Source organism: Mobula hypostoma, chromosome 1, assembly GCF_963921235.1.
Source record: "Mobula hypostoma chromosome 1, sMobHyp1.1, whole genome shotgun sequence".
NCBI lineage: Eukaryota > Metazoa > Chordata > Chondrichthyes > Myliobatiformes > Myliobatidae > Mobula > Mobula hypostoma.
Window position 1 is genome coordinate 160789791 of NC_086097.1, and position 26189 is coordinate 160815979.

Consider the following 26189-nt stretch of genomic DNA (forward strand, 5'->3'; position numbering starts at 1 on the left):
ATTATGTGTAAACTTGGCTGTAGTGCCATCAGTCCCTTCATGCAGATCTTGAAAAGTTGTGGGCTCAGCATCTGCAGAACTCTATAGTTACTGGCAGCCATCCTGGAAAGGACACCTTTATTCCACTACCTGTCAGCCATTCTTCTATCCATGTTAGTACATTGATCATAAGACATGGCAGCTGAATTAGGTGATTCAGCTCATTGAGTTTGCTCTGCCATTACATCATGGCTGATTTATTATCTCTCTCAACCCCACTCTTCTGACTTCTCCCCGAAACTTTGGCGCCCTGACTGATCAAGAACCTAACAACCACTGTTTTAACTATACCCGGTGGCTTTGTTTCCACAGCCATTTGTGGCAATGAATTCCACAGATTCACCATCCTCTGGCTAAAGAAATTCCTCTTCATGTCTGTTCAAAATGAACGTCCTTCTATTCTGAGGCTGTGCCCTTTGGTCCTAGATTTCCCCACTGTAGGAAACATCCTCTCCAGTTCCACTCTATCTAGGCCTTTCAATATTTGATAGATTTCAGTGACATTCTACTGCCCTCGCAGTGCATAGCATACAAAGCTAGGGAGGGAGTTAAACACCACCTCAAAAATCACCCGAACCAGAAGCTTTCTTCAGGGTTTTTAATGAGGCAACTTTGTGAAACTGCAGAAAGTTAAGTAAAATACATATTAGATTCAATACAGAATCATTGCATAGATGAATATATTTGACTGTTCTTATGATTAGCATTAAATAAAGTAATACACACATGCAACATCTGTAGCAATGCTGTGGACTAGACAAACTCATGATGCAACGATAGCTTAATAGCGATGAACGGTAAACATAATTATTCCTTTAAAGTACATCTACTAAATATTTACCAACATTAAGAAAGCCTAAGGCTCACAGATATTGCTGTTTCAAGGGCAAATAAAGAGCAGATGGAGATGGACATCTTTTTTCTGCTGTGTGTGTTTCAAGTCGAAATCCAAATTAGCTCATGCAGGAAATGATTAGTTACAGGAAGTGCTCTTTGTACAAAAGGAACAGCCCCTCTCAAGGCAAAGCAGAAAATCCACCCCCCCCCCCATCCCATTCTTCTAAACTCCAAAGAGTACAGGCCTGGAACCATTTACTGCTTCTCATACCTTAACCCTTTCATTCTCTAAATCATTCTCGTGAACCTCCTCTGGACCCTCTCCAATGCCAGCTCATCTTAGATAAGAAGCCCAGAACTGCTCAGAATACTCCAAGTGCAGTCTGACCAATGCCTTATAAAAGCCTCAGCATCACACCCTTGCTTTTAGTTTTTAGTCCTCTCAAAATGAATGCTAACATCACATTTGTTTTCCTTACCACCAACTGAACCTGCAAATTAACCCTTGAGGAATACTGACAAGGATGCTCAAGTCCATTTGCACCTTTTTTTTCCAATTTTCTCCCTTTTTAGAAAATAGTCTATGCCTTTATTCCTTATACCAGAGTGCTTGACCATACGCTTTCCTACACTATATTCCATCAGCTACTCTGCCCATTCATCCAATCTAAGTCCTTCTGCAGATTCCCTGCTTCCTCAAAACTACCTGCCATCCACCTAACTTCATATCATCTGCAAACTTGGTCACAGAGCCATCAATCCTGTCATTCCATCAAAGTTCAAGTAAAATTTATCATTAGAGTACATATATCTCACCACATATGGCCCTGATATACTTTTTCCTGTGGAACATACTTAGCAAATCTATAGAATAGTAGTTATAAGCTGGATCAATGAAAGAGCAAGAACATAGAGGAAAACAAACTGTGCAAATGCAAATATAAATAAATAGCAATAAATAATGAGAGCATGAAATAACGAGATAAAGAGTCCTTAAAGTGAGATCATTGGTTGTGGGAACATCTCAATAGACGTATGTAGTTATCCTCATTTGTTCAAGAGCCTGATGATTGAGGGGTAGTGACTGTTCTTGAACTTGGTGGTCTGAGTCCTGAGGTACTTGTACCTTCTACCTGATGGCAGTAGCGAGAAAAGAGCATGGCCAGTGTGGCGAAGATCATTGATGATGGACGTACAAGATGTAAAGAAGCGGTCCCTACACCGACCCCAGCGAAACACCATTATTCACCCACAGCCAACTAGGAAAGGTCCCTCCATTCTCACAGTTTGCCTTCTGCTGGTCAGCAGGTCATCTGTCCATGCTAGTATCTTTCCTGTAATGCCATGGTCTCCTTTTAAGCAGCCTCGTGTGGCATCTTGTCCGAAGCCTTCTGAAAATCCAAGTAATCCTTTGTCTATCCTGCTTGTAATTTCTTCAAAGAATTCCAACATATTTGTCAGTTAAGATTCCCCCTTAAGGAAACCATGCTGACTTTGGCCTATTATCATGGGCCTCCAAGTACCCCGAAACCTTATCCTTAATAATGGACTCTAACATCTTCCCAACCAATCGATATTTGCAATTTTCCGGTCCTCTGAAACCATTCCAGAATCCAGTGATTCTTGAAAGATCATTATTAATACCTCCACAATCTCTTCAGCTACCTCTTTCAGAACCTTAGTGTAGTCCATCTGATCCAGGTGACTTGTCTGCCTTCAAAACCTTTCAGCTTTGCAAGCCTTTCTCCTTAGTAGCAGCAACTACACTCACTTCTGCACCCTGGCAATCTCAAATTTATGGCATACTATTCGTGTCTTCCACAGTGAAAACTGACACAATATACTTATTAAATTCATTTGCCATTTCTTTGTCACCTATTACTATCTCTACAGTGTCATTTTCTGGTGGTTCAGTATCCACTCTTGCCTCTGTTTTACATATCTGAAACATCTTTTGCTGTCCTCTGATACTGTTGGCTAGTTTACCTTCCTATTTCATGTTTTCTCTTCTTCAGCCTTTTTGAGTTGCCTTCTGTTGGTTTTTAAAAGCTTCCCAATCCTTTAACTGCCCACTATTTTTTAATTTTAGTTAGAAATGCAGTGCAGAATGGGCCCTTGGAGCCGCATTTCCTAGCAACCCCTAACAACCCCAATTTAACTGTAGCCTAATCATGGGACATCCTTCCTTTTTAGCATTGGTCTTCATCTTTGGGATTGCTCCCATCCAATCAACTTTGGCCAGCTCCTCTCCTGTATCAGCAGTTCCCTTTACTCCACTGGTAATACTGATACTTCTGACTTTAGCTTCTCCCCCTCAGACTGCAGGGTAAATTCTATCCTATTATGATCACTGCCTCCTAAGGGTTCCTTAAGGTCCCTAATCAAATCTAGTTCATTACACAGTCCAGAATTCCCTTTTCCCCAGTGGACTGACCACAATCTTCTCTAAAAAGCCATCTTGTATGCAATCTACAAATTCGCTGCCTTGTGATCCAGCATCAACCTGATTTTCCCAATCTACCTGCATATTGAAATTGCTCCATGGTTATCATAATGTTGTCCTTTTTACATGCCTTTTCTCTTTCCCATTGTAATTTGTATTCCACAAACTGGATACTGTTCAGACATTTGTATACAACTCCCATCAGGGTCTTTTATCTGTGTATTTTCTGAACTCCACCCACAAGGATTCTATATCTTCCGATCCTATGTCACCTGTTTCTAAGGATTTGATTTCCTTTTTTTTTACCAACAGAGCCACCCCACCCCCTCTGCCTTCCTGCTTGTTCATTCAATACATTGTGTATCCTTGGACATTAAGCTCCCAACCATGATCTTTCAGCCATGACTTAGTAATGCCTGCAACATCATAAATTCCAATCTATAATTGCACGATAAGATCATTTGCCTTATTCCATGCACTGCGTGCATTCAAATATAACACCTTCAGTCCTGTTCTCATCGTCCTTTTCAATTTTGCCGATGTTATAGTTACTCATCCCACTAACTGCAGTGTTGCCTTATTGTCTGACTGTCCTTCATCACAGTCTCATTACACACTGCATTTTGCTTGTATACCTATCCTCACCCCAACACTCCAGTTTTCATCCCCCTATCAAATTAATTTAACTCTCCTTCACAGGACTTTCATACTGCCCCGCAAGGATATTGGTGCTCCTCAAGTTCAGGTGTAACTTCAGCTCTAATATCTGGTGTCTAATGTTCTTTAAAATCTTGTTTTCAAAGGCCTTCTCAATATACAAAAATAAGAACAGATTTCAATACGATCTTGCTGGTTTTTAATGATTTGAGAATGATTTGAAAAAACTACATGATGAATATTTAAGCATTTAAATATTTGAGGATCAAATGGGAAGAGAATTTCAATAGTAAATAATGTAGCACAAAAGGAAATAGGGACATACTTTCTTCCAATGCACTGTACAATATTTCCCTCCTTTCATCACTAAGTATTTCCCAAAGAATACCTTAAGATCAGTAATGGAACTGCGTAGGATGGAGTTTATACTCATTATTTAAATATCAGCACACTAATTACTCGTTGGATAGATCATCTTCTATTAGATATCAAATGTAGCTTCCTGATCGCTGTTTCATATTGTACTAGCCATGAATTAAAATATTATTTAATTGTGATGGTTGATGGAAAAGTCCTCTTTGTTGCAGCACAAAGTCAACTGTTTTACAAGTAGTTTTACCTTTTTAAGGATTGGCCATTTGATGATGGTGATCCACCTCCAAGCAAAATTGTGGATGATTGGCTAAATTTACTTAAAACTAAGTTTATGGAAGAACCTGGAAGCTGTGTAGCAGTCCATTGTGTTGCTGGCCTTGGGAGGTATGTATACAAGAACTTTTGCTGGCCAGGGTCTAACGTCCTATTGTTTTATTATGGAGAAGTTGTCAGTTAATGTAGTAGTAGTAATGTCTTGATGTTCTGCTGTATGTAGTTGAGTGAGTTCAAATAAGCTGCTATCAGTAGAAGGAAATTATGTAGTTTCTTCAGTCTACGAAAACCAATCCTGGACAAGATTATCAAGGAATAAAATCAAACATTTGGTAATTTCTAATAGGCGAGAAGAATTGATGAAAACAATATACCAGGCAGAGCATTTGAGGGAGAGAATTGCAAAAAAGAGCCACTAATATAACTAGGGAGAACTGAATGTCAAAATTTCCTAATTGCTTACAAGTTTGAAACTTAGTAAATGGCACAGAGGGCTTCAAAAGAATTTGGGAGAATATGTGTTGACAAAGTGGATACTAAAGAATGTGCAGTGAATGTGTAAGTGCTTTCTTCCTGACACAACCTATAAAAATGTATTTGTTTCAGTTGTGCTGGTAGTAGGTATCCATAACGATGGCAGGAGATATATGAGTGTATCTCAATATTTGACATGGTTATCAATGGAGGAATGAGATACTAGAAAAAGTTTCTTTCCAGGGAGTGCTAGAAAATGCACTGTTCAGAGAGGGGTGTGGCTAGCCAATTTTGAAGTAGTGCTTCAGATAATAACACCTTATAAGTTGGGGCAGTGTTCTGTGCTTATACAGCTGTTTCAACTATGCAGGGCCCCTGTACTGGTAGCAGTTGCTCTTATCGAATGTGGAATGAAGTATGAAGATGCCATTCAATTCATCCGGCAGTAAGTACAATTTGTCCCTTAAAACTGGTTTTAGTCATTATTTGATTTGATGATGTCTTTGCAAGGGCACTTTGCCTGGTTCCCTTTGAAAACTGAGCACTGCATAATATACAAAGTGCAATGGATCACTGACTTAAAGAATATGTCATTATTACCTAGAAATCTGGTCACCACATTAGAGGAAAAATGTATTAATATTCAAGAGGGTTCAGAGGAGATTTGTCAATGTATTGCCAGACAATCAAGGTTCATCCTATCCCACCTGCAGGAACAACCTGCCAGAACTGGCGGGGTGTGTGTGTGTGTGTGTGTGTGTCTGTCTGTCTGTCTGTCTGTACGTGTATGTATGTATATACATACTTTCTTCCAGTATCCTCTGTCTCTTGATTCACTGATAACACTTAAGTCACTAGGCATAAAAGACGGTCGTAATTCGCACAAATAAATATTTATTTGTTGGAGTTCAAAATACCAATCCCAGATCATTGCTGAGAATTCCTCAGGTCAGTATCATAGATCCAATCATCATAAGATACTTTATTAGTCACCTTGCTGTCACCATCAGAAGTGAATGGTGATAAAGGAATGTTGCATTTTCTCTGAAAATGAAGCAATCAATGCCAGGTTTTTGCAAAACTCTAAACACCATTCAGGAAGAGCTGTTGTGGCTTACTTAACATTTATAATGGATATGGTGGTAATTTAGTAGTAGTTATCTTGGTTATGGGTCTTTCACCTTTAGCACCTTGGACTAAATACGTTTGACTGGAGAAGCCATGTACTGTAAATAGACAGCTGTGAAAGCAAGTCAGAGACTAGTATCCATGGCAAATGAATCCTACGGTACAGGAAGAATCCTTTTATTAACCCCCTTATGAGTTGCTGGAGGTGACCCAGATTGTTTTGTAATTATTTGAATTTGGGGCATTAAAGTGTATTGACTTTTAAAAATAAATGAATAGTTATGATATAAAGAAGTAAGGATGCTTTCATCAATTTCTTGAATTTCTTTTCACTTTTCTTTTCAACCTTTTCTTAAACAGAAAACGTAGAGGTGCCATTAACAGCAAACAGCTCTCATACTTGGAAAAATATCGGCCAAAGATGAGACTTCGTTTCAAGGACCCTAATAATCACAAGAACAGTTGTGCCATCGTATGAAATTGAACACTTTCAGTGAACAATGGTTTACAGCAATTTTTATATATTAAACAAAAATAAAATCCCTTTCAGTTTCCTATCTTAAAATCCAATCCGATGTTGTTTCTTCCTCCAAGGGTAACTTCAATATTTATTTATAATTAAATCATCAAATGAAGGAAAGTACCATTCTTTATGACGGCTTATTGATTCTGATTAAAAGCCCTAAGCAAGTTTATCATTTGAGGTAGTCTTATCATCTTAAATTCTATGTTTCCTCTTTGCAAAAGATATCCTTGATTTATATGGTGTATAATCAAAATAGAAATCTGGTGTGATAACCTAGAGTAAAAAAAGTGCATTTAGGAAAGTAATTGTAAATATGATGCAAATTGACTGAAGTATGATTGATTGGTACTAATTTTGGCAAAACATTGTTCTTTAGTCTGATGAGTTGATGGTTGATGAGTTGTGGTTCCTTATGTTTGTTGAACCAAATCCAGGTGAATATTTAGCATTTATAGAGCCTTTGTTTTGTACCTTAAGATAGTTGCATTCCTGCGATTCCACACTTTGTGTTTGTATACAACATCCCTGTACAAGAATCACTAATCTGTGTGCTTCCAATTCAAGTGCAAAATGGCTATTATAATCATTTTTTGATGTCTAGTTTTCCACAAACAAACTTTCCTATGTGCATTGAAAGTTGACAGTAATTGTGTACTAATCCTGAATTTAAACATACGATTTGCCCAATGACCAACAGAAGGTAACCTAATGGTTATCCTCACTGTGGTTGATGGGTAAGGAAGTGAGGTAACAAGTTTTGATATTGATTGTTTGAGATAGTGTTTTTTTAATAGTTATATCTATTTGCCAGGACTTGGTTAAACTGAAGTCTTTGTGTAATAAAATAAAATGCTGGAAATATCCATATAATGAAAGACCACTGACATGAAGCATTAACTTTATTTCCCTGCACACATGATGTCTGACTTGCTAAATATTTCCAGTATTTTCCATTTTTATTTCCATATTTCATATTTCCAAAGCTTGCAGTTTGTTTTCTGTTTTGCTTTTGTCTTACTGGCAGGTTTTGAACCCAAATCCCATATTTCTTTAGTACAAGCTGGTGGGGTTAATTAAGGGAATTTTAAACTGAATACAGTCTTTTTAATGTGATAAATTTTGCAGTTGAATAGGAAATGTCAAAGTGTACATTCATACTATATGTATAATTACAGTGAAAACTTTGTTCATTTTAATTCTGCTTTAGTCAAAATTCAGGTGTATTGGAGCGTGAACTCTTGGAAGATAATATTCACTCTGCTGATCAGAACATTACGACTAATTTATTTCACATATGGCTTTATTGAGGCCACTGCACTGAAGCTAAACTTGCCTTATGAATGCCACGTTACTGAAGTTTTGCCTTTTTCCTTCTGTTATTTATTCGTAATAAAAGCTAAATACTGGAAATGCACAGCAGGTCAGGCCATATCTGTGGAGCAGGTGATGGCTGACCATTCAAGAAAACAAATAACAAATGGTTTGCAAGCCCTAAGCAGTGATACCCTAAGAATTAGGGCAAGCATTTAATCTCATATTGTGCCTTTGTCATCTACTTAAGATTTCATAACTCTGAATTGTTTTTGTCCATGGAGAAAGAAAACCCTATGAATGACGCCCAGGTTTCATTCTAAGTTCAGCTCAGGCATAACTTATAGAAAACTCATCTGTCCATGAGAACAGTAACTTCTTTGTTGTAGTGAAGTACAACTATATAAATAGTGTAAGTCAGCTTAATGCTGTGCAACTTTTCTGTGATCTATACATTATTAACCATTTACAGTGTAACTAGAACTTTAGCTGTTAGAAGTTTCTAAAGAATGTGAGGTCATCCAGTCAGGGTTTTTGTTTTTTTAACTTTTTACACCAATTTCCACATCTTCCTTCTATGACAGTCCATTAATGAAATTAACAACAATTTACAAAACCTAGCTGGTTTGCTGACTTTTTGTTATGCTTCTGTTCTTGGGCTGCAGTTAACATGTAAAATTATAATTGTGGAGGATTTGTGCAAGTTCAAAATATGGGCTTGGAAATTCAACTATGCAGTGCTCACCTTTCAGGTACCAAACAGTTTTATAAACTCCCAGATTAATATTTGTTACACACAAACCAGGAGGTTGAACTCTTTAAATCTTGTTTCTATTCTAACATGTTAGACATAATGTAAGGTAAAATGTAATCCTAACATCACAAAACAAATTTCAACATCAGTGCACAGCACAGAATGATGGAGGCATGAATGAGAGTTCAGTTATACACATGACTGAAATCGTTTGTGTGTTCCTTTTCTGTCTTCTATATACATACTCTCAATAGGCAATAGAGAGGAGGGAAGGCTAGATACACTCAATCCAATCATTTTGCACGTCTGATTGGTTGATTGTGTGATTAAATTGAAGAGTGTTTCTACTTTCCATAAAATAGAACTGAATCTAGTCAGACTTGTGACCCGAGAATTCATTTCTGCTGAAAGTAACCATGAGGCATTGTTATTGGCAATACAATAAAGGTATCAGAAAGCAGAACAATTTGTTTGTGCAGTATGCAGAACTGTAGTAAGTGCTAAGTACTATAATGTACATATTTTGTACTTTGATACAAAAAAGTGAACAACTATAAAATCATGTGATATCATTAAATGTCAATACTTGTTATTGGTTCTATTTATCCCACCGAAATGAAACTTGCATTTATTAAACATTTCCACTAGCCAATCCTTCAAAATATCAGTGTCATTTAAATATAAAAGTAAATACTATCTTTTGTTAACTTTATAAACATTTTACTAAAAATTTCTAAGTACACCTATGTTTTAATGAGTTTACAGATTAAGACAAGTAAACAAGTTACTTTCATCCTTTTAAAAGTATAAGCTTAAAAAGAAAAGCAATTCATTGCTTCAACAGTCAATACATTCTGTAATATCCTGTTCCACATTATTTTTAGTAACATTTACACAATCTGATGTAGATTGGAGTTAAACAATGTTGAAAAATTGCAGTGCACAAGTTGTATAAAGGCATTGCTTGATTAACTGCCTCCTGCAAATTATCTTGGAGTTGTAGTGATTTTAAGTAGAAAGTACTATGTACATGTTTTTTTAAAAGGAATGTATAAGATTTCATTATGAATCCTGTGTGCCCAATTTTTATTAATAGCTGATGTGGCAGCATTGTATATAAAAACTATTATTTGCTCCATGCACCATCCTCAAAGGATATGATGGCATTGCACAAACATTTTTCTCTTTAAACATGGTATGATCTAAATCTCTTATTTGAAATAATGGTGCTAATAATCAGCAGTTTCTTCCTACAAGAAGGAAAAACTTGTGTCCTTTTAATCTTTGTTGATATTTAAGGTAACTGAATTTAGGACCATGTAGCAAAAGAATCTTGATTCACACAGGGAAGTGTTGTGAAAAGGACAATTACATCTGGTTCATCCAAGTCAGAGAGTCGATGTCTGAAGCTATTTTAAGAGATGAGAATGTTGTTTCAGTTGATGCAGGAACTGTTTCATTTAGACTGTGTAACCCCTAAAGTAGTAGATTGTCAGCTGTAAAAGGCTCTAAGGAAACAAGGTTGGTCTGGGCTTTGGGTCTTTAATACTTTATTGAAATATAGTTATTTATCTCAGTGCAATTTATAGAAGTCTACTGAATGTACTGCTTACAGTTTCCTCCGAAGCCATTAGTTTCTTTCTAGAATGAAAGTTGAAAGTGGGACAAAAAAGAGAGATTTGTGCTTTTTGTACTAAATAATGTGACGATAATTCTTCGCTCATATAACATCATGAAACATGCAGTTATCTTTTTTGATACTGAGTTAGTTATACACCACACTAAACTCTCAAGCTGTCATCTCACACCATCTTAACTGGGGCAGAACAGGCTGGATAATGACAGTTGGCAAACCACACAAACTCTTGTTAGCACAATTGTGCATACCACAATTAACATCCTTCATGGTAGAAACTGATCTTGGTGTATAGTGGTCAAATTAAACTTCAGCACTTGATCTTATACAGGCAATAAACAAAGGTGTCGTTGAGACTTTGGCACTACTTTTTCTTGTTTTGTTTTGAAAATTATGATGGGGAATTTGCGTAATTTCCTAACAAGCTGACTCCTTTCATTTGTGATCAAACTTGAAGCTTAAACTGTCTTGACTGTTTTAGTGCATCAATTTTTATCCTATTTTAACAAAAGTATTAAAATAGTTAACACAAAAATGCAACAATTTAACTAAAGAGAGAGAACCTATTTCTGTGAATAAGAAGTGAATGGACAAGAAAGTGTGTGGGGGGGGGGAGAGAGAGTATAAGTTAGGTTTATTTCTATTCAAAGTGCAAACAGTTATGTTCCCACAACCTAATTCCATGCACAAAGCTTTTAAGCATTCAGGAATCTGCATTGAACACACTTCCCTAGCATGACTGGGACCTCATTTCCTTTAATAATGGGCCCTTTTTTAATTCCTGAGCACTCCCTCTTAAATTGGGCTCATTAATCGGATGGGTTTAGTTGGTGTGTCACATTGTAGTATTATGTCATTTGGGGACAGAATGGGAAACACCTGTGTGAACCAACTTTGTTTCACTTGAATTGCATTTCCTGTTAAAACATTGTTGAAAAGCATTTCACATAGTGAAGCAGAAGAAACACATAGAGAAATGTATTAAATTATATTTGCATGTACTTGTTACAGTGATTAGAAGGATGGCTGTTACTTGCTTTTATCACAAGGCTTGAACTTGCTTAATGTGATAATTTACAAAGGTAAAATGTAATCTCCAATAGTGAAATTGCACATCATTATCTGAAGTGGTTTTCACTTCCTAATACTGAACAAGCTAACTTAATTGCCAATGATCTTATTTAGTAGACAAACATGTAGCAGTATTCAAATTTGCAAGTTTTGCTTGTGAATAGATAGCCTAGTGTACTGAATTCATTAATGGGTTTGAAACTTATGGATTGTATCTGAAAGAAAAATATTCCCTTGTATATAATAATTGTAAGCTGTGAAGTCCTGTATGGTTAATCTTACTATTGGTGAGTAGTACTCCCCTGTGCTAGAGATGGTGTACTAAAATTGCTTCATTTTTGCCTGAAGTTTCAGATAATAAATCTGAGCTCAGTGGCCTTCATTTTATAGAAATGGTATATGAAGTGTTTACATATTTAAAACGTGTGTACAGACAATAATGTAATACATTTTTTAGTGTTTGTGTTATAGGCTTGCAGAGTAAAAAACTTAATCTTTCAATATACAGAATTATATATCCTACTACCTTGAATCCAAATACTAATGTTTTACTGAGTAACAAAAGTGCCAGTCTCCTTAGCAGATGGGGAACAGTGAGATTTGGTCTTCATTGCGCTCTAGTAACGTTTTTTGATTGAACTAAATTTTATTCATCCAGTTGCTTTAAAGAACGTGACCTGCTTTGTCTTTTTTATTGTCTGAATTAGCGAAGAATTGAAAGACTTCACAATATTCCTCTCAAATCATTTGAATAGAGATTTTTTACTTTTAATATTTGTTAGTAACTTATATTCTAGTTGAGACTTTTTGCTTCCTACAATAAATAGGGAACCAATGGTAAAAGAGAGAGTGATTAAAATGCTTATCTTACCAATAAAAAAAGTTTGAAATTGATTATAATTACATAGTCCAGTTCTAATGAATCCTGACTAATTTCACATGCTATGCTGTTAATTTGTCCCAAGGTCAAATAAGCTACGCTGCAAAGATAAAATTGCAGTAGCGTAAGAAACATCCTCTGAAAATGGCTTAAAAGTTTTTTATGTGGGGGGAAAACAGGAAGTTTACGCCCACAGAACTTGTCCAAATTAACAATGAATCTGAATTTATCTACTATACTTAGATGGAGCTAATGTGGCTGAAAGTTTGATATCCAGCCTTTGATTTTTTTTTTTGTGGCCTGCAAAGTATTGTTTTATGTCAGACTGCTGGTTTGTTGTGGACAATTTTTAGTGTTCAAAACAATTGTAATTACTATTTGCCTCCAGCAAGGTAAATAAAAGGGGCTTTCATTTTCACAACACGTATTCGTTTTGAATTTGTTAGATACAAGTCATGTCTTGCCAAAGGAAAGAAAATTATATTAACACTTTGATGGTAGACCACTTGGAGTTGAAAAAACAATTTCAAGAAGCACTGTTCATGTTCTGGTACCTGTGATTGGGTACCTGGATGTTCCTGTTTATTCTGCATCCCCACAAGAACGATGAAAGCAGTGATCTTAAAGCTGTAGGTCAAATTAGCGGTTAAAATTCACAATCTTTCTTTGGATTCTTGATTGCCTCAGGCACTTCCTTCTGGATTTGGTTTCCTCAAAATTGATTCAGATATTATGCTTCAAAATCAATGATGGGCTGTGTTAATACCTCAACTATATAAATGAGTTATAATCATTTTACATGAGCTATCTATTGTTATCTCTATTTCTGTCATAGCCCATTTATTATTTATTTTGGTTATGGAAACGTGAAAAATTTCTGTTTACTTTTTTTGATGACTGAGAAAATGGGTAGGAATCAACTATATTAATATCACCTATAATACAGGTCAGGTAAGGATGCCAGATTTCCTTCCCTAAAGGGCATTCGTGAAATAGGTGAGAGTTTAAACAATACAAATAAAATATTTACTATTATTGTTTCTAGTTTTTTTTATTTGATTTTTTTGCTTGAATTTAAATTCCCCTAGTGCCATGATTGGATTTGAACTTAACATTTCTGGTCGATCATCTTGACCTTTAGATATTGAGTACCTAAGCAGAAAGCTTACATGCTTAGTGACTGCAACACACATCAAAGTTGCTGGTGAACGCAGCAGGCCAGGCAGCATCTCTAGGAAGAGGTACAGTTGACGTTTCAGGCTGAGACCCTTCGTCAGACTCGGCCTGAAACGTCGACTGTACCTCTTCCTAGAGATGCTGCCTGGCCTGCTGCGTTCACCAGCAACTTTGATGTGTGTTGTTTGAATTTCCAGCATCTGCAGAATTCCTGTTGTATGCCTAGTGACTGAACACTTTTTGAATACCTGATGAAACTGCCTAGAATCTTCTGAGAAAGCATGTTCAGTGTTAAGTTTGATAGGAGCATACTGAATCATACCTTGGCATGAATGTACTAAACGTGCTGTCTAGATTTTACACCATGCAGGCATCATGAGCTGCTACATTTGCTGATCAAAAATCAGCATTCATCCCAACTTCTGATGGGAAAATGAAGGTAGAGAAAGAATGTGTCTTATACAACATGTACATAAGGAAGGTATAAGTATGAAGTGCAATATTTCAGAAACAATAGTGGTGGGATGGGGAGAGAGAAGGCAATAATACACTACACTTTAGTAAAGATATACTAAATGTCATAAAGCTCTTTGGCCCAATTTACCCATGCTGACTGAAATGCTTGTGGCTAATACTGTACCATTTTCTTGCATTTGGCCCACATCCCTCTATTGCTTTTCAATCCAAATCCTTTGAAAGCAACATGTCTACTTCTGGCAGCTGATTCCATATGCTCACCATCCTCTGTATGGAAGCACTCCTTCAAATATGTTCCCTCTGAATTTAAATGTCTAGTTTTAGACTATACTGTATCTATGTCCCTTATACTTGTATAAATACCTAAAAGGTCACCCTTCAGTCTCCTGTGCTCAAGTGAGAATAATCCTAATGCATCCCATCTTTCCTTGTAACTTAAGCCCTCTGTTCTAGGCAATGTTCTGCTGGTGAATCTCTTCTACACTCTTTCTGGACAATATCACATGTGCTCTATAGGTCAGTGACTAAAGCTGCAAACATTACTCTCAGTGTGGCCCAATTAATGTCTTGTATAGCTGCAACATCATGATGTCCCAACTGTCATACCTTATGAAGGCAAGCAAGTTAACTGCCTTTTTCACTACCCTATCCATCTGAGTTAGCTGCTGAGGGAGTTCTGAACTTGCACCCCAATCCCCCTCTAGATATAAACAATTTTGAGATCCCTGCCATTCACTGTACATGCCTAGACAGTGTGAGACAACACAAAATACATTACTTCACACTTGTCTGGATTAAATTCCATCTGCCACCACTCCACCCAATTTTTCAGCTGAACTGTGTATCCTTAGGAAACTATGCTCACTATCAACAACTCCACCACTCTTAATGCAAGCAGCTAACTTGCTTGTCTGTGTTCTGATGTTCACATACAAGGTCCTTGCACCAGTCTTTGCTAAATACCACTGGTTTCAGACCCAGTGATATAAACAAACCTCCACTGTTCCCCTCTGCATCATATCACCAATTGAATTTCCATCCAATTTGTCAAAATATCTTGGGCCCCACATGCCCTAACTTTCTGTTCTAGCATGTTCAGCAGGACCTTGTCAAAAGCCTTACTAAAGTCCTCCTAATCGCTTAAGATCTCTCCTATATCGTCCATAAATTTTAAAGGATAACAATTTCCTCTTGTCAACATACGCTTACTCCTTTTTTCCCGATCAGCCCCTCAATTTATTTTGTTAACCAAGATTCCCCAATCTTACCATCGTTGCTTTTTGAAAGGGACAAACTTTTAAACACCTCCCACATTGAATGTTGGTTTTCCCTTTAACAGATGTTCCCAATCTATCTTGGTAAGTCTTATACTGTCGAATTCTGTCTTCTCCCAGTTAAAGAGCTCAGCTCTAAGCCTGACCTTTTCATTTTCCATGACTACCTTAAACCTTACTGAATTTGGCCAGCCAAATAATTAAGCAATAAGGGTGCCTAAGACTTTTGCACAGTACTGTAGTAATTTTATGTATTGCACTGTACTGCAAAAAAAACATTCATGACATATGTGAGTGATACACCTGATTCTGTGTGTGTCTCTATTATGAAAAGGGGGTAGGGAGAGGAGAATCATGGTTGGGAGAAGAAGAAAGGAGAGGGAAGGTGCTTCACCCTCACTATTCCCAATATCCTTTGCTCCTGGCAGATTTACAACTTGCTCTGTTCCATATTGACAAATATAGTACTGGGTAAAAATCTTAAGCACTCTAACTATATACAGTATGTGCTTATGATGTTTACACAGTACTGTATATACTCTGATAAGGTCAACATCCTACACAACAGGGGGGAAAAGACCACATTTTATGAGTAATTAATGCAGAAAAACAGGTCAGTACAGAGGATTCACGAACTTTTTCTTGCAACTGTATATAAATAATATACAATAAGGGTCACAACACTGACCCCTATGGCGCACCATTCTGAGAAATAATCGTCAACCACCTCCCTCTCCTACTTCTGATTCAATTTTGAATCCACCTAACTAGATGTCTCTTGGTTCCATGGGAGGCAATCTTCCATACCAGCCTACCACGTGGGACCTCATCAAAGACTTTGCTAAAATCCAAGTAGGTAATATTCATTGCCCTACCTTCCTTTTCAACACCTTGTTGATTCCTCCTAATCAGACTCTGTCGCTCCAAAGACTATATTACTGCATCATAACCATACTGTGAGTTTACAAAAGTTTATGAATCCTGGTTTGAATGTTCAAAGATTGATTATTTCTTGTGATGTATATTTTGCCTTATTCTAGCTCTATGCAGTGTGCAGTAATTCAATCTGCACTGACACTATGTGAAACAAGTGTTTTGCTGTACCTTGGTACATGTGATAATAATAAACAAATATCAAATATTAAAGTGTAGTAGAAACATCAGACTTGTTATTTACATAAAAAACATGAGGTAGCCTTGTCCTGTTTGTTGACTGAGATTGCACTACAGTTCAACATTAAACCATCCTTCAGGATTTCCTGTTGTTTAAGTTGGGCTTCAGAGCACACTTAACAACTTGGATTATCTATTTGAGATTTACCTTTGACCTCTTTGTGGAGTTTCAACCTGTATTCTAATTTTAGTATAAAATAAGGGCCACATATAAGGAAGAGTATTTTGTATGTTCAGGGCACAGCTCTCGTGTGGCAATTCTTCACACTTTCCTGATGCTTATGGTATGGATCCTGCACCTTATCTATCCTGTTTCTCCCGTTCTTTGTATGGTTGTCTATCCAACTCATCTCACTTATGAGAACAAACCTTACTCTCTTGGCCCTATCACATTAGTATTTGAATATCAGACTTCTCTTCCTGAGAACAAAAAATATTCCATTAACCTGCACCACTCACCTCCATCGACCTGCCCTCAGTGTCAATCTCCTTTTCACATCTGAATTATTATACTTTTCTGCCTGCATTGACTGCTATTCTAAAGTTGATTTCCTTTTTCTCCTTATGAAGTGTTCCATGCAAGCTCTCGCCTTTTCTGACACATACTAAATGCTGATATTTTTTCCTACTTTCACAACATCAAAAGCCCCTTTTTAAAAAAAGTCATGAATGATCTTTTATGATTGTTGATTTCATTTTCTCAATCAACCTCTTTGCAGCCTTGATTATCTCATCCTGCAGTGGTTCGCATCTATGTGCAGTGTATCTATTGAATAGCCTACTTTTGATTATACTTTTGAGCATTTGATACTTCATCTGTTTTGCTCTTCAATTAGAAAATGGATGCTTGGTTGCTAAAATTAATATATCTTTCAATACTTCCACATAAATTAATTGACCAATGAAATGGATATTCATCACAGTATTGCCAATTTAAATTGGCAAGGCATCCATAACTTTATTGGCTTGATTCCATCTCTAATTTTCATTTAAATGGCCTGCCATTTTATTTTATTCTGATTCCTTGATCTAGATTCATCTACACCAGAAGGATACCTAATCATTTCAGAAAACTTCAATATATCATACCACAGCCTTAATTTAAGAAAATGCAAATCAAGTTTATGCCACCTGAGATTAAAATTTAATGTAACATCTTAACATCTCCTGCTTTTGCAATAAATCTACACTGTATTCCCCCATTAGTATACCTTTCCTAAAGTGTAGTATATATTGCCTTCTCTCTCCCCATCCCATCACTGTTGTTTCTGAAATATTGCACTTCATTCCTATACCATACTGATCTACATGTTGTGTAAGATGTGTTCTCTCTCTGCCTTCATTTTCCTATCTTAAGCTCCAAAGTTCAGATGAATACTGATGTTTGCTCAGCAAATGTAGCAGCTCATGCCTGCATGATGTAAAACCTAGACAGCATGGGTTGGTACATGGGAAATAGCATTTCATACCAAGAATTGGTTATCTCCTTTGGGAATGGATCTATCCACCCACACTAGGCATTTCCATTGGCAGGTCCCTCACTATCAACATTCCTATGGTCGCCACCTACTGTAAAACTTAACCAGGTGAAATAATTTTGCTATGGGAGTAAGTCAGAGGCTGTTACCTTACACAAGGCAGAAGTGTGACAAATACTTTGACAAATAAACCTGCTTGATTGGTTGGTATGCTATACACCACTGGCAGATCATGGTTATGGTATGTGCTCTAAGTATAATGCACTACAATTGCTCATTCATGCCACTGGGACAGCAGGCACATGAGAACACCAGCACCTTCATGTTTCCCTCTAAATTGTACAGCATTCTGACCTGGAAATATTCCTCATTGGAACTGAAGCCATCTAACAAACTGCATTATAAGATTATCTTCACCAGAACAACTGCAGCAGTTCAAGGAGGTCACCATTTTTTTTCAAGGGTATGTCGACCTGGTAAGTAATGCTCCGTGTCGACCTGGTAAGTAATGCAAGGGAGCCGGCCGGATTCGGACTCGGGACCTCTCGCCCGAAGTCCAGTGCTGATGCCGCTATGCCACCAGCCAGCATAAAATCTAGACCAATGCTTTTTTATTCTATTTTTGAACAATTTTAACACCTGTCCTTAATTTTACAACATCCTATTTATACATAAATAGATTTAAGGTAACTTTGGTTGCTTTATCAATCAAGACAATGGAGGTTCATGTAGATCCTGCTGCATGTACCTATTCTTATCTTTACTTGTCGTATTCAAGATCCTCACATGTCCAGTTTGTGATTCTGTTTGAACATAAGAATTAGGATCAGGAGCAGGTCATGTAGTCCTTTGAGCCTGTTTCAACAATCATTAAGATGATGGCAGATCTTCCTCTGTAGTTCTGCTTTCCTGCATTATTTTCATATACAGTACAGTGCAAAAGTCTTAAATATATATATATATTTATAATATATATACTATAATATATATATTATAGAGCTGGGGTTCCTAAGACCTTTGCACCATACAGTAGTAATTTTATTGCACTGTACTGCTGCTACAAATAAAAACACATTTCTTGACGTATGTGAGTGATGATAAACCTGATTCTGATATGGGTCTTTATTGTGGACTGAGAGTGGGAAAGGGTCAGGGAGAGGGCAATCTGGTTAGGAAATGGGGAATTGAGAGAGGAGAGAGCAGAAAGCACCCAGGAGACATTCAGTAATGATCAATGAACCAACTGCTTGGAATTAATTGACTTTGCCTGGTGTCTTAGGGCAGGGTGTGTCTGCACCTGTGCCATTCCAGACATTCTTTGCTCCCATCAGACTTACAGATTTGCTCTCCACTCCATGTTGACAAATACAATAGCTATATACTCTATACATGCCTAAGAATTTTATACAGTACTGTATCTGATTATATTAATCTTAAGGAAAAGAGTAATGTGGTAGGAGAAATCTGAGTGCAAAATAAACTGCCAGAACTAGTACAACAGATGCTAAGAGATTCTGTAGATTGTTAATTTTTCTTTATTTAAACTAAGTGCCTAGCTAGGCCTATCAAAAGTAATTCTATGGAATCAATAACGGGAAATAAGGAAAGGTTTGATGAGTTAAACAGCTATTAAACGGATATGAATAATAGTCCAGAATTAAAGCTGTGAATTCAAAGAGAAGAAGGAACTATGGGTGGAGGGAGGTGAGAGGAAAGGGGTGGAATTACAGTCATCCTTCCTTACCCACCACTTTCTGCTTTCCGTAGGGATCACTCCCTACACGACTCCCTTGTCCACTCATGCCTCCCCCCGATCTCCTTCCTGGCAGTTATCCTTGAGAGCGGAACAAGTGCCATATCGGCCCCTACACCACCTTCCTCACTACTATTCAGGGTCCCAAACAGTCTTTCCAGGTGAGGCAACACTTCACCTGTGAGTTTGCTGGGGTCATCTACTGTATCCAGTGCTCCCAGTGTGGCCTCCTGTTTATCAGTGAGACCCGGTGTAGATTTGGAGACCACTTGCCCGAATACCTACGCTTCATCCACCAGAAAAGTGGCCACCTAGTTCAATTCTACTTCCCATTCCCATTCCATCATGTCAGTCCATGGCTGTCGCTAGTGCTGCAATGAGGCCATGCTCAGGTTGGAGGAGCAACACCTTATATTATGCCATGGACATCAATTTCTCAAGCTTCCGGTAATCCCCACCCAGCTTCACCATTCCCTATTCCCACTTCTCTTTGCATCACCCCTCCCCCACTCCTGGTTTCATCTATCACCTATAAACTTGTATTTCTTCCTCCACTCCCCCTACCTTCTTACTCTGCCTTCTCATCTTTTTTCTCCAGTCCCGATGAAGGGTTTCAACCCAAAATGTTGACTATTTAGTCTTGTCCATATGTGCTGCCAGGCCTGCTGAGTTCCTCCAGCATTTTGTGTGTGTTGTTGAGAAATAATGTGTGCTGTGGATAAAGGATGGATGTACTAAAATTTCCAGAAGGCATTTCATGAGGTAGCTCATTAAAGGCTATTGCCCAAAATAAAAGCACGAAGAGTACCCAAAACACTGGTCAAAGATCTGGTCAATTGAAGGCAGAGGGAGAAGACGTGAAAGACTGCAGACATAAACATATTTGGAAATCTTAGTGCAAGTCTCACAAAAGCCTACTATTCAGATAGGCAAGTATCTGGAATGTGAATAGAATATTATCGCTTATTGCTTGAAGAATTGTAAACAAAATTAAGCAGGTTATTATGCTTCAATAACGTAGAGGTGGATATGGAATATTGTGCATGACATGGCTTTCCTTATTTTACAAAGGATATTAATGTATTGGAAGCAGTTAGTCAGAGGTTACCTAGAATGGGTGGGTGGTCTTGCATCTATTGAAGTTTAAGAGATTGTCTTGATTTGTAAACATAATTTCCTGTGGATGTTATGGAGACAATAGATACAGGCATAATGGAGGTGGATGGGGAGAAATAGCAACACCTAAAATATACAGGTTTAAAATGAGGATGAGGGAGAATCTAAGAGGGGAAAAATATCATCCAGAGGACAGATTATACTGCCTGAGTATGTAGTAGAGGCAGACATGCCACAACATTTAAGCATTAACTGGAAGAGCACTTGAATCATCAAGACATAGAACGCTGCAGACCAAGTGTTGTGTAAATAGAAGGGAATGCAGAATTACCATTCAACCAGATCAGGCAGGCAGAGCATTTGACTTGAGGGGTCTAGTGTCTTACTCCTGTTCCAATTCATATATTAATACAATAAATCTATCAATCTCTTTTTTGAGGGAATTCTGCAATCCTCAGACAGAGAATCCTAAGGATTCAGCAACCTGTAAGTGAAGGATTTTCTCTTTCAAATTTAAAATGGCTACTATTTGTTCTGAGACTTTGTCTCCTCAAATATTCCCTCTATTCAGCTCTATCAAAATATGGTATGTTTCAGTAAAATCACTTCACATTCTTCTAACCGCTGGAGAATACAAGCCAAATCTCTGAACCTCTCTTTGCTGGACAAGCCCACCATCTCAGGTACCAGTTGAATGAATCTTCACTGTGCTCCCTCTGTGGCAAATATACTCCTTTTTAAGGAAGAAGACCTTGTCCGTATATGGTCTCAGCAATGCACCATTCATCTTTCCTCCTGTAACCAGCTTATCTCATAATACATATCTGCTGCCTCCTAACTACTTGCTGCACCTTTCAATACACATGAAAGACCCCTTTTAGCCTTGGTTCATGTGTAACATAAAGTCTTTTCAGTGATGAAGAGGTCCTGGTTATTTATGACAGTAGTAGTGATGCTCTGATCGCTGCTGATTTCCTCTTCATTATTACCTTATTGGTAAGGTACAAGGCAATGTAGCCATTTACAAATTCCTGATGAGAATAAAATTCACTTCGATAACATATTCTCATTGCTAACTTCTTGTTGCCATCAAAGGGCACCATTTTGAGCAATCAAACTATGCAAAATCTGTGGAGTAGTGGTTCTTGTATTGAATTTACTAAGCATTGAGTTCAATGTTTCTGTATCACATTGTCTAACATGAAAATTTAGGAGTAAATAATGTAAGACTACTTTCTTATTGTCTGGAAAGCCTGTATAAACGAATGCCAGTATCTAGCAGGGTGGAACTTAGTGAGTACCCTTGTGGATATGTCAGGATGCAAATGGTTCCAGGGCCGAGTGCTAGATTTAAAGGCAAGATGCATACATGCGTACAGCACATTTCATACCTCCAGCATAGTGTAATCTGCTATTCGCATGACAGTTGGATAAATATTTCCTTTATGTCATCTATAGCATCATTTGTATACTATGTGATCTTGACTGCTATGGAAAAGGAATATTTAATTTTCATTAAAATATAAATCAACAGGTGATCTACGAGAATTTTTTTTTACTTGCATACTTTATCTTTTGTATGACTTTGTGGTACTCCCAAATTGTGACCAGCCTAACCCACCATGCAGAAGGTATCCTGTGGCTAACCTGAGCTGGACTACTCTTGAAGTTCTGTGTACAGTTCTATTTACAGTGTCTATACCATGGTCAGCATGGTAGCGTAGTAGTTGACACAATATTTTACAGTTTCAGTGACGCAGGGTCAATTCTCGCCACTGTCTGGAAGGAGTTTGTATGCTCTCCTCGTGACCACATGGGTTTCCTCTGAGTGCTCTGGTTTCCTCCCATGGTCCAAAGACACACCATTTGATAGGTTAATTGGTTACTGCAAATTGTCCCATGATGAGGCTAGGGTTAAATCAAGGATTGCTGGGCAGCATAGCTCCTAGGGCCTATTCTGCGGTTGTATCTCAATACATAAATAAATATAAACAGACAGAAGGGTTTGTGTGGTTGAAACTAGAAGTGCAAAGTTAAACACATCAGGAAAGATTGAACAGGCTGGGTGCTTACCTTCTGTGGGAGGGTAAAAGGCTAGAATGGATCCAACAGAGATGCATAAAATTATGAAAGTTTTTAAAGAGCAAGTTCTTTGTTACCACTATTGCATAAAAAGAGGCCATTTTACCAGATGCTCTTCAACACATTAAATATTCAAATATCTGATATAGATTTTTTTTAAAAAATTGGTTTGGTGGCAAACCTGTGAAATTCTCTGTCGCAGAAGGTAGTGAAGGCCAAGTCACTGAATATTCTAAGGAAAGACAGATTTCTAAATACAAAAAGCATCAGTGTGGTGTGGGGTGAAATCAGGAATATGTTATTGTTATTAAATGATACAGGAGGCTCAAAGAACTGTTTGACCTCTTCCTGCTCCTACTTTTTCATGTGCCTGTATTTTGTTTTTAAAAATTAAATGCTATTGACCCAAATCACTTATTCTGTTTCTCTTGCCATAGAAGCTGACCTGCTGTGTGTTTCCTGCATTTTTTTTTATTTCCGTTTTCCAGTACCACAGTATTTTACTGCTATAAATATTTCACTCCAATGTTTTATTCTTTTAACTATAGAAATCTCATAATGGGTCCCTTGGTGCATCTGACATAGGTAATGGAAACCAATGCGCCAAAAGGCAGGAAATCTACCCTGCTTGGGAAACAATGCTTTGGCTTCTTTGAATGATGTAAACACTAGCATAAATTCTATTTAGAAACTGGGCCTGAAACTTTGTAATGTTAGAAGATAAACTATTTAAACCAGAAAATCAGGGGAATACATAGTTTTGAAATACAATTTGAGATTTGTTAGTTTATATGCAAGACAAAAAGCAAGTAATCTCCCACATCCTTCCTCAAAGATATTTATTGTGAAAATGTTGGCATCCCATAATGGATTTATGAGAAATTAACAATTGCCTAAAATATTATCTCCCCGTGATAACAATGAAGGGGGGAGTCTGAATTTCAAAGGGAGAGCCTGAAACACTACATCTACTACATGGCTTTTGTGGAACTGTTGACCAGAGATAGAATTCTCAGCAAAACAGCCTTTGAAGTTCAGAATAGTTAATTTTACGTAAGGCCTTTTAAAATTTTCCAAAGAGTAACTGAACTGCTTTCTCAAAGTCAGATCTTCAGTATGAAAAAATTTAAACCAAAATATTGAAACATTTGGCAGCAGTTCATTGGTTTGTTTTTGAGTGACCACGTCTGTGGCAGTCTTGCTTCGGCAAGTACTGACTGAATCGCATCTGTCGTCACTGGGAAGGGAAGATTCGTCATTTGCCAGGACGTGGGTTTGACCCGGATCCCAAAGTGACCTTGCTGGGTTAATTGGCATTCAGTCACAAACACAAGAGATTTGGCAGTTGCTCACTTTTAAGTCTGTTTCCTGGTCTCTGATGATATTTTCCAGTCAGCATCCTTCCTGCCTTCAAGGACAAAGTTCAGATGAGTTCAGTAGGAAGAACCCTGTTTCCATGTGTTAGTGGCTGCATTCTACTTTACAGATACACATCAACACAGAACGAGCTGAATCCCCATTCATCTAATCAAGGCAGGATTTCTGTTTTACCGATAAAAAGAGCATCTGTTTACTTTACCAAAGGGATGGCAAAGTGGTTTATTTTGATCCACACTGACTCTCTTCCCTAAGAGGCAGGTGACTTGTTATGAGAAGTTCCTGTTGAAAAATATACCACTTGGCTTAATGTTTTTTTTTCCATGCAGATCTTGTAACCTCCCATCTGTGTACATCCCAATAAAGAATTTAAAGGGAGATTCCCATTTTGCAGTGTGTGTCTACGAACAAAAGCAGCTTCAAGTTGGAAGACCTCTCTTCTGCTTCACTGTCAACCATTCAACATTTATTGTAAGAAGAATTAACAATGGCCCATTGATCCCAGATGAATGATTATGAATGACTTCCCATCAGTCACAATCAGTGACTAGTGTGAGACATGAATGGCCTGTCAGACTACAATACAATAGACAGGCAGATCACTAAGCAGTGAATAAATCTGCTTTTGTCTGTATTTTACCCTTCTGCTCTTTTTTTTCAGTGGTTTTACTGAACACAACAAAAATAACTTGCATTTCTATCACAGCAAACTGTTTCAGAATGACTCATCAGACTATAAGCACATGGTGTGTTCATTGACAATAATCCGTATTAACAAGAGAATTAATTACCATGCCTAGAGTGTTATAAACTATTTTTTTTTCCATGACTCAGTTCAAGGCTGTTTTGCAGCGCTCTGGGATTTCAATCAGTCATGGGTCATCTTTTTGCTCTCTTGAGATCTCTGGCTCAGAGATAGACATATTTTCCTGTGCAATACACAGGAGGAACTTGTTCCCAAATTGACTATCTTTGGGTGGTGCTGAACAAGGAACCCTGTTGAGTAAGTTGATTGCATATCTTTTATCTGACTGTACCCACCTCCACACTGTGGCATTACAGTGTTGTCACTAGGAGCAGCCTCAGACCACCCTGTCCATAAGAAATAGGAGCAGAATTAAGCCATTCAGCGCATACAGTCTGCTCTGCTATTTCATCATGATGATCCATTTTCCATCTCAATCTTGTCCTCCTGCTTACTCTCCGTAACCATAAATGCCGTGACTACTCAAGAACCTGTCAACACAGGAGCATAATTGAGAGCATCCTGACTGGCTGTATCACTGCCTGGTATGGGAACTGTACTTCCTTCAATCGCAAGACTCTGCAGAGAGTGCTGCAGACAGCCCAGTGCATCTGTGCATGCGAACTTCCCATTATTCCAGACATTTACAGCAATAGTGTGTAAAAAGGGCCCGAAGGATGATTGGGGACCCGAATCACCCCAACCACAAACTGTTCCAGCTGCTACCATCCAGGAAACGGTACCGCAGCGTTAAAGCCAGGACTAACATGCTCTGGGACAGCTTTTTCCACCAGGCCATCTGACTGATTAATTCACATGGACACAATTGTATTTCTAAGCTATATTGACTGTTTTGTTGTATATCTTACTATACATACTATTTATTACAAATTACTATAATTTGTACATTGTTCATTTGGGCAGAAAAGTAACGTAAAGATTTCTACTCCTCATGTATATGAAGGCTGTAAGAAATAAATTCAAGGCAACCTCACCCTAAATACGCCCAATGACCACATGGCTGTGGCAACAAGTTCCAAGATTCACCACCCTCTGGCTAAAGAAATTCCTCATCTCCATTCTAAATGGACATCCCTCTATTCTAAAGCTGTGCCCTCTCGGCCTAGACTCTCC

The 26189-nt window shown here is 37.8% G+C and overlaps 1 protein-coding gene across 6 annotated transcripts in view; it reads left to right on the forward strand.

Moving 5' to 3' along the window:
- Positions 1-13102, forward strand: part of LOC134351779 (protein tyrosine phosphatase type IVA 3-like) — a 151600-nt gene extending 138498 nt beyond the window's left edge. For all 6 annotated transcript variants that reach the window (XM_063058463.1, XM_063058482.1, XM_063058443.1 and 3 more), the window contains 3 exons: positions 4605-4735; positions 5469-5543; positions 6587-13102. In XM_063058463.1, the coding sequence (XP_062914533.1) occupies positions 4605-4735; positions 5469-5543; positions 6587-6704 (324 nt within the window). In that variant the 3' untranslated portion in view covers positions 6705-13102. The remainder of the gene's footprint in view (positions 1-4604; positions 4736-5468; positions 5544-6586) is intronic.
- The last annotated feature ends 13087 nt before the right edge of the window (positions 13103-26189 follow it).